The following is a 7737-nucleotide window of genomic DNA, read 5'->3' as shown; positions in this document are numbered from 1 at the left end:
CTCAAAACAGAAAGCAGTAATACAATTGAGTGTACCTACACACACTCACACACCTTGCACAAACACAGTAAACACATACATGAAGCAGGACCCCAATGTTCTCCACACAGCGAATCCCCCCCCCCCCCCCCCCCCCCCACACACACACACTCTTACATACATACACACACAGCTTCCATGCTAATGCCTTGCCATGTAGTATATACACAGACCAACCCTTGCACTAATGCGCTATGAGTCACTCACTCACTCACACACACACACACACACACACAGTGAAAGAGTGGGATGAAATCCCTTTGCGTGTAACTAATCTGGGGTAGTGTCTCACCCTCATTCCCCAACCCCCTCCTAACGTAAAGTGAAGCCTTACCGGTCAAATACAGCATGTAAGGCGAAACTGTCACTGAATATGCTATGGAGAATGCACCAGAGTGTACATGAACAGGGAATACCACCACACTGATGCCGGCCTACACCTATAAGGGATAGGGATCAAACGCATGGTATTGAATCTATTACACTGGTGAAGTTGGTGTTTCTGGCTGTGATGGAGTGCCGTCGCTCCACATGAGTATGTGCTCTGACTGCCGTGCCATCGAGCCTGGCTCTTTGGCGTTGCGGTCACAGTGCAGGTTTGGTACCCTGTAGACCTGCGTTCAAGGCCAGGTGGGGTGACCACTCTCTCCCTTCGCTACGAAGTGAGATGGCTTGCAGTGAGGTCATCAAGAGGCGTGCCCAGTATGTAAACCGTATGAGGGACCCCCAGGTAGGTGGACCCCTGTGTGAGGGACCCCATAGATGGGTGAAGCACTAGTGTGTGGGACGTCCTGGGAAGGGAGAAGTACGGTTGGAGGATGCGTGATGAATGCCTTTGTGCGTGAGTGCATGGGTGCGCTTCCTGAAGGGGAGGGCAGTGTGAAGTGTGCCGTCACTACACATGAGTATGTGCTCTCACTGCAATGCCATCGAGCCCGGCTACCCTGTAGACCTGAGTTCAAGGCCAGGTGGGGTGACCGCTCTCTACCTTCGCTACACTGACCTATAAAGAGAATAGAATCAGCCCAAGAATGAGTCTTTGAGGCTCCAATGAGGTAGATGTTTTAGACCCACATATACTGTCTGTAAGACACACACATACAGTGGGGAAAATAAGTATTTGAACCTCTGCCGATTTCGCAAGTTTGGCCACTTGCAAAGAAATGTGTGATCTATAATTGTAATGGTAGGTGTATTTTAACAGTGAGAAACAGAATATCAACAAAAAAATTCAGAAAACTGCATTTTATAACATTTATGACTTTATTTGTATTTGATGCAGAAAATAAGTATTTGAACCCCAAAGCAAACAGCAAGAATTCTGGCTCCCAATGACCAGTTATGTGCCCAAGAAGCACACAGATTAGGCCTAACAAGGTACACCTGATCTCAACTGGTGACGTGTATAAAAGAAACCTGTCCAAAGAATCATACTTCACACCTTCAACCTCACCACCATGGGCAAGACCAAAGAGTTGTCCAAGGACGTCAGAGATAAGAACGTAGACCTGCACAAGGCTGGAATGGGTTACAAAACCATCGGCAAGCAGCTTGGTGAGAAGCAGACAACTATTGGTGCGATTATTCGTAAATGGAAGCAACACCAAACAACTGTCAATCACTCTAGGTCTGGGGCTCCATGCAAGATATCCCCTCGTGCGGTATCGGTGATCATCTGAAAGGTGCAGAATAACCCCAGAACTACACAGGGGGAGCTTGTGAATGATCTCAAGGCAGCTGGGACCACGGTCACCAAGAAAACCATTGGCAACACACTACGCCGTAATGGTTTGAAGTACTGCAGCACTCGCAAGGTCCCCCTGCTCAAGGAAGCACATGTACAGGTCCGTCTGAAGTTTGCCAATGAACACTTGAATGATTCTAAGGAGGATTGGGAGATAGGATGTGGTCAGATGAGACCAAAATCAAGCTCTTTGACATCAACTGGACTTGCCGCGTTTGGAGGGGGAAGAATGCTGAATATGACACCATCCCCACCGTCAAGGATGGAGGTGGAAACATTATGCTTTGGCGCTGTTTCTCTGCCAAGGGTACAGGACGACTCCACTGCATCGAGGGGACTATGTGGAATATTGGGCTTGAACCTCATTCCCTCATTCCCTCCCATTGAAACGCAACCTTAAGGATTTGGAGAGGATCTGCAAAGAGGAGTGGACCAAAATCCCTCCTGAGATGTGTGTAAACCTGGTGACCAACTACAAGAAAAGTCTGACGTCTGTGCTTGCCAACAAGGGTTATTCCACCAAGTACTAAGTCATGTTTTGCTAGGGGTTCAAATACTTATTTTCTGCATCAAATGCAAATTAAGTCATAAATGTTATAAAATGCAGTTTTCTGGATTTTTTTGTTGATAATCTGTTTCTCACTGTTAAAATACACCTACTATTACAATTATAGATCACACATTTCTTTGCAAGTGGCCAAACTTGCGAAATCGGCAGGGGTTCAAATACTTATTTTCCCCACTGTATACATCACCAGGGCTGGGGAGTTACATGTAACAGAGTTATATAATTCAATTACAAAATAAATGTAATTATAATCCATTACAGTTACTGAGAAAATATGTAATTAAACTACTGTTACAACTCAAAATGCTGATGATTACAAAGGGGTTACATCCAAATGTATTATTTTTGGTAAGAATAAAACATTCAAACTGTTGCTTTGCATCTTTCCCCCCGTCTAGACAGGCTCTATTCATTTGGCAATATGTGCTAAAATCTTAAGTGTTGTTTTTGACTGGTTCTCTTGTTTTAAATTGCACCGCCTCTCGTCTGCCAATCAAAAAGTAATCGAAAGTAATCAAATGCAATATGTTATATTACTTTGATGAAGTAATTTTAAAGAGTTACACTACTTATTACATTTGAACCCATCACATTTCAAAAGTAACCTTCCCAACCCTGCACATCACACTCATACATTCTAAATTCTAGAGCAGGGGAGATCAGTAATAATCAATAATCAGTAATCTATAATAATGATTTTAGTAATCTTGTCTAGAGGTGGGATGAATGTTTTTCCTGTCAGTGGACAAGGAAGCAGAAGCAGTTGTAAGAGTCCGATCCACAGGCCGATAAACTCTACCTAACTCCATTGGCTCGAAAGTAGGAGCGCTTGTGTATAAACTATAAAAGTAAATCAGTAAACTCCCATCACCTGAACTTTATTTCCTCAGCACTATGACACATAAGGGGGAATAAGATGTGTCTGTCTGTAGGTGTGTGTGTGTGTGTCTGTAGGTGTGTGTGTGTGTGTGTGTGAGACAGAGTGTTAGAAAATATATACACGTCCACACCCTTCACTGATACACCAGTTTATTGCCCTCGTAAGTTATTGACTTATTGAGACAAAACCTTTTGTACATTTTATCATACATTTACTTGATTAAAAAAAATTGTACCCCCCCCCCCCCCCTCAACACTGCAACAAGTACAGGCACACCCTAATAATCTCTTTCGAGATTAGCAGAATTAAACTTTGGGCAAACTCCAAGGTGCCAACTTTGTCCAACTTTGGGCAAACTCCAAGGTGCACCACATCATGCAACGCCTAGCATGTCAACGCTGGAAACAGACCTGTGACTAGATTGCATTATGACATCATGTTCCACCAGGGCTCCAACCATCACACCTATAAACGCAGAGCAGCACATTCAAACCCATCGACAAAACACACATGCATGCATGTAACCATCAAAGTCCTCTTGAACGCTTCCTCCTTGCTTACAGGACGTGACTGCAGCTTTATGATACACAACACTGAGTGGGAGATATTAAATAGCACTTTGTGAATCTACAGGCCACTTCATGTCCTGGTACTGGTATCTTCACTGACGTCCTCGCTCCATGAGATTATCATTCAGATTACCAACATCACTGGGATTACCACTGAAGCGTGATCTAATAGACTATGCTGAACCCCTCGCACAAGACTTTGATGAATATCAACACAGTGGTCATCATTCAAATAACAGTAAACCATTAAAAACAAAAAATCACAGTTATTGCTGAATATAGTGTCTAAATAGTTTTGTGCTAGGAGCTGTTATTGTTTGTCTATATTTACCCCTAATTTTGTATGCATGTCAGTCCATCACCCATTTGATAATATCACTGACTGGTAAGAGAAATTAAACTGGTCAAATACTTAAGTCATAAAGTTAGTCATCACAAACAAGAACTGATGCCAGGTAAACGAATTGTCAGTCTTTAACATATTCTTCCTGAAGGGCAAGTCCAAGTTGTGTTGCATATAGATCAGTCACTCTGATGTATGGTGTGTGTGTGTGTGTGTGTGTGTGTGTGTGTGTGTGTTTGTTTGTGTATCCTCTGATCCCAAGGTCACTGATGGATCCGTGGATCAAGCCCAGATGCTGTCAGCGCCAACCCCAGTCGTGCGCTGACCTTAAGAGCTGACATACGAACAGACAAATGACGTGATAATAAGAGCACAGCCGAGGAGGATTACTTTCAGTATTGCACTGACCTTTGACCTTAAGAGCTTTCAGTATCGCTCTCTGCTGAAGGTGGATTGATGGCTTACACCTCTCAGTGACTGAGCACAGACTGGATGGACGCAAGACTTGCATGGCGCATGGACGGTTTCAAGTCAGCTCTTGGCCAACTTGGCTATACCCTCCAGCTCCTAAAGAGGGCGCCCTCTCTAGAGCTGGATTGAGACGAGGAGTGAGACTGTCAGAGTAGATATCTTTCTTCCAGACATCATGTGAGTGCTCTTGGATTTGAGATGAAGCCAGTGGGATGGGGCTGGGAGATCAGAGTCTAGACCAGTTATCTTTTCCCTCTTAACACAAATGCACACCAGACAGCTGGCGCGCGCGTGGCTGAATGAGGTCCTTCACGTGAGGTTACTTGGTTACTTGGTAAACCACCAACTACAAGCATTTGGTAAATTGCAAACAAAAATGGAAGCCAAAGGAGTGTGTCTGTGAGATAATCCGACACAGATATGGAACTCAACACACCTCGTCAGATGATAACAATGTGCATATTTCTGTAGAGACCCACGTAAACTGGTTTAATTTCTTCTCTCTCGTTTGGTTTGCATTTTACATCCCTGTTGTCTACACTGTTGTGTCTTCAGTGTCTTGTCACTGTGGTGTCAGGCTTCTGATCGGCCATTTTGGAATAGAACCTTCATATAGTCACTCGGAAGCCAGAACAGTACTAAGAAACAAAACTCAACCAGCTACAACACTGAGCTTAAAAACTGGTATGATCAGGTGCTGACTCAGTCAGAACACTGGAGGTCGCCATTGGAGGTCAAACCCACTGCTCCGCTAGGGTCAGAGGTCACTTAAAAAAAAAAGGAAAAAACCGCTTGAGTGTCTTCACCCTTCCATCCTAACCCTGTCAGTTATTTGCATAACACTGAAATGTAAAAAACTAAATGAACCTGAGCCACTGTACTCTCCAAGATGTGAATCTGTGTGTGCAGCGTAAACAATAACATTCGATATGGTTACTTGGGTCAGGCGACGTGTAAAGCTTACAAAACAGACTCGGACGCAAAACACCAGAGGACTATTTCTTCCTAAAGCTCTAAATCTCCTCTGGAAAACCCGCAAGACAGTGAATGTGCTTCGCCATGGTAACAGTGTGAGGTCAGTGACACAGGTGCTACGCATTGGTCAGTTTATCCACCACAGTGGAGCACCTGTAGATATGACAGCTTGACATCGCTGGTAAGACAGAACAATAACACGTCACAGGAACACTGCAAGGACAAAATGTTCCATTCCTCGGACAGCAGCCATTTGCGGTTCTATTGCGGAACACGCAGTGATCACTAAAAATGTTTACACTGTGGAACACACACACAGTGGTTATAGAACATGTCACAAGGGAACCGTAGTGTGTAGGTGTGGATGAGTGTTCTTGACTCTTGACTTCGGCCAGGCTGCTGGTTGCAATTCCTACCCAACACTGAGGAAGAGGGAGATGAAACTGTTGATTGGGCAAAAACCGAGCCCAGCACTTCTGAGAGAGCCTGCTACTGGGTCCTTCTTCTGTCAATCACTCTTTCATGATCTGTGATTGGTTAGCTGACCTGTCACTTAGCAAGCCCAACTACTAAGTGATCTTCTCATGCTGGATCTGGTAGTAAGAAGCCTGAAGAGGAATAGAAGAGGGGGTGGAACAAAAAGGGTTAATGATAATAACATCCCATCACTTTTGAGTAATACACACGGAATCTTAGTGTGTACTTGTGTACATGTGTATGTGCGTATGTGCATATGTATGTATGCATGTGTTTCTGTCTTCATCTTTGAGTGTATTTGTACATCTGTGTGTATGTGTGTGTGTGTGTGTGTTCATGTCTACGTCTGTGTATGTATGTCTATATTTGTGGCTATATCTGTGAGTGCATATGTACATCTATGTGTCGGTGTGTGTGCGTGCGTCTGTGTGTGTGTGCCTAAGTGTGGTGTGTGTGTGTGTGTGTGCCAAAGTGTATGAGTGTGTGTGTGTGTGTATGCGTCTGTGTGTGTGTCCAAGTGTGTGTGTGCCCAAGTGTGTGTGTTTGTGTGTGTATGTGTGTATATACAGTATGTGTGTGTGTGTGTGTGTGTGTGTGTGTGTGTGTGTGTGTGTGTGTGTGTGTGTGTGTGCGCGCGCGCTTGTGTGTGTGTGTGTGTGTTGAATACCTTGAGTGTAGTGAACATGATGCCATGCTCCCCATGCTGTACACACGGATCCATCAAGTCCTCAATCAGGTTGACCTCCGACCCTAGATTCCTAATTCTGAGAAGAAAAAAAACAGCAAGAGGTAAACCAGATCAGCCAAAAGCACACAGCTCATTTGATTCATTTTATTAATTCATTTCATGCATTTATTTAATGTGATTCCATCACACTTACATGATTGATGCCCCTGTGATTACCCACAGCACTCTGAGTATGCCAGAGGACATTTCTAGCCCACAGCTACTAGTCTACAGAACAGACACTAATCCACATCTGTGATTACCGCTGTCTGTCTGAGAGTCACTGGACACTTCTCTTTTTTTATTTCTATGCTCCATTTTACATTTCAATTGATTATTGATTGATATTGAATTGATAATGAATTTATTGTGAGGCTCTTTTAGCAGGGGACTGATTGCCTGACCCTCATCATAAACATAAACATTTGCACCTGCTAAAAGTGGACCTGCTTACACAGTGAATGCATTAGTAGATCACTGTCCAGAGCTTTGAAATAGAACAGCGACAGATGGTTTTGACCAGATCATGAATACACTTGCAGAATGAAGTATCAAACAGTTATACAAAGAACAGACTTGGACCTTTAGCACCCCCATGCAGGCCTTTGGGGGGGGATCTACATACCGAGATCTAGCAGCCCTTTGGGGGGATCTACATACCGAGCGCGCAGGACCACGTAGAGGAAGACGGGGAACAGGTCGTCCATGGACCACAGGAAGTCCTCGTTCAGCAGCGCCAGCACCTCCCGTGTGATCTCCTCGAAGGTCAGCTGGATCACGTGCAGCTTGTCTGACGGAGTGAACGTTGTGCTGCGTGAAAGAAGTGACAGCATGAATGATGTAGGAGGAGCGAAACAGGAGGAACAAAAGGAGAACTGATAAATATCTTAGGGAGACCCCCACGCTTTATTAAACATCTCCATACTGTGCATCACACAGGAGCA

At 44.3% G+C, this 7737-nt stretch overlaps 1 protein-coding gene across 5 annotated transcripts in view; it reads right to left on the bottom strand.

Moving 5' to 3' along the window:
* Nucleotides 1-5105: 5105 nt before the first annotated feature.
* als2b (alsin Rho guanine nucleotide exchange factor ALS2 b) overlaps nucleotides 5106-7737 on the bottom strand; it is a 25834-nt gene continuing 23202 nt past the window's right edge. For all 5 annotated transcript variants that reach the window (XM_031558350.2, XM_031558352.2, XM_031558351.2 and 2 more), the window contains 3 exons: nucleotides 7454-7603; nucleotides 6734-6830; nucleotides 5106-6197 (listed from right to left, as the gene is read on the bottom strand). In XM_031558350.2, coding sequence (XP_031414210.1) covers nucleotides 6159-6197; nucleotides 6734-6830; nucleotides 7454-7603 — 286 coding nt within the window. In that variant the 3' untranslated portion in view covers nucleotides 5106-6158. The remainder of the gene's footprint in view (nucleotides 6198-6733; nucleotides 6831-7453; nucleotides 7604-7737) is intronic.

The sequence above is a fragment of the Clupea harengus genome, chromosome 21 (genome assembly GCF_900700415.2).
Source record: "Clupea harengus chromosome 21, Ch_v2.0.2, whole genome shotgun sequence".
NCBI lineage: Eukaryota > Metazoa > Chordata > Actinopteri > Clupeiformes > Clupeidae > Clupea > Clupea harengus.
The sequence above is the reverse complement of the archived record's forward strand: the minus strand, read 5'-3'. Positions and strand labels throughout refer to the sequence as shown.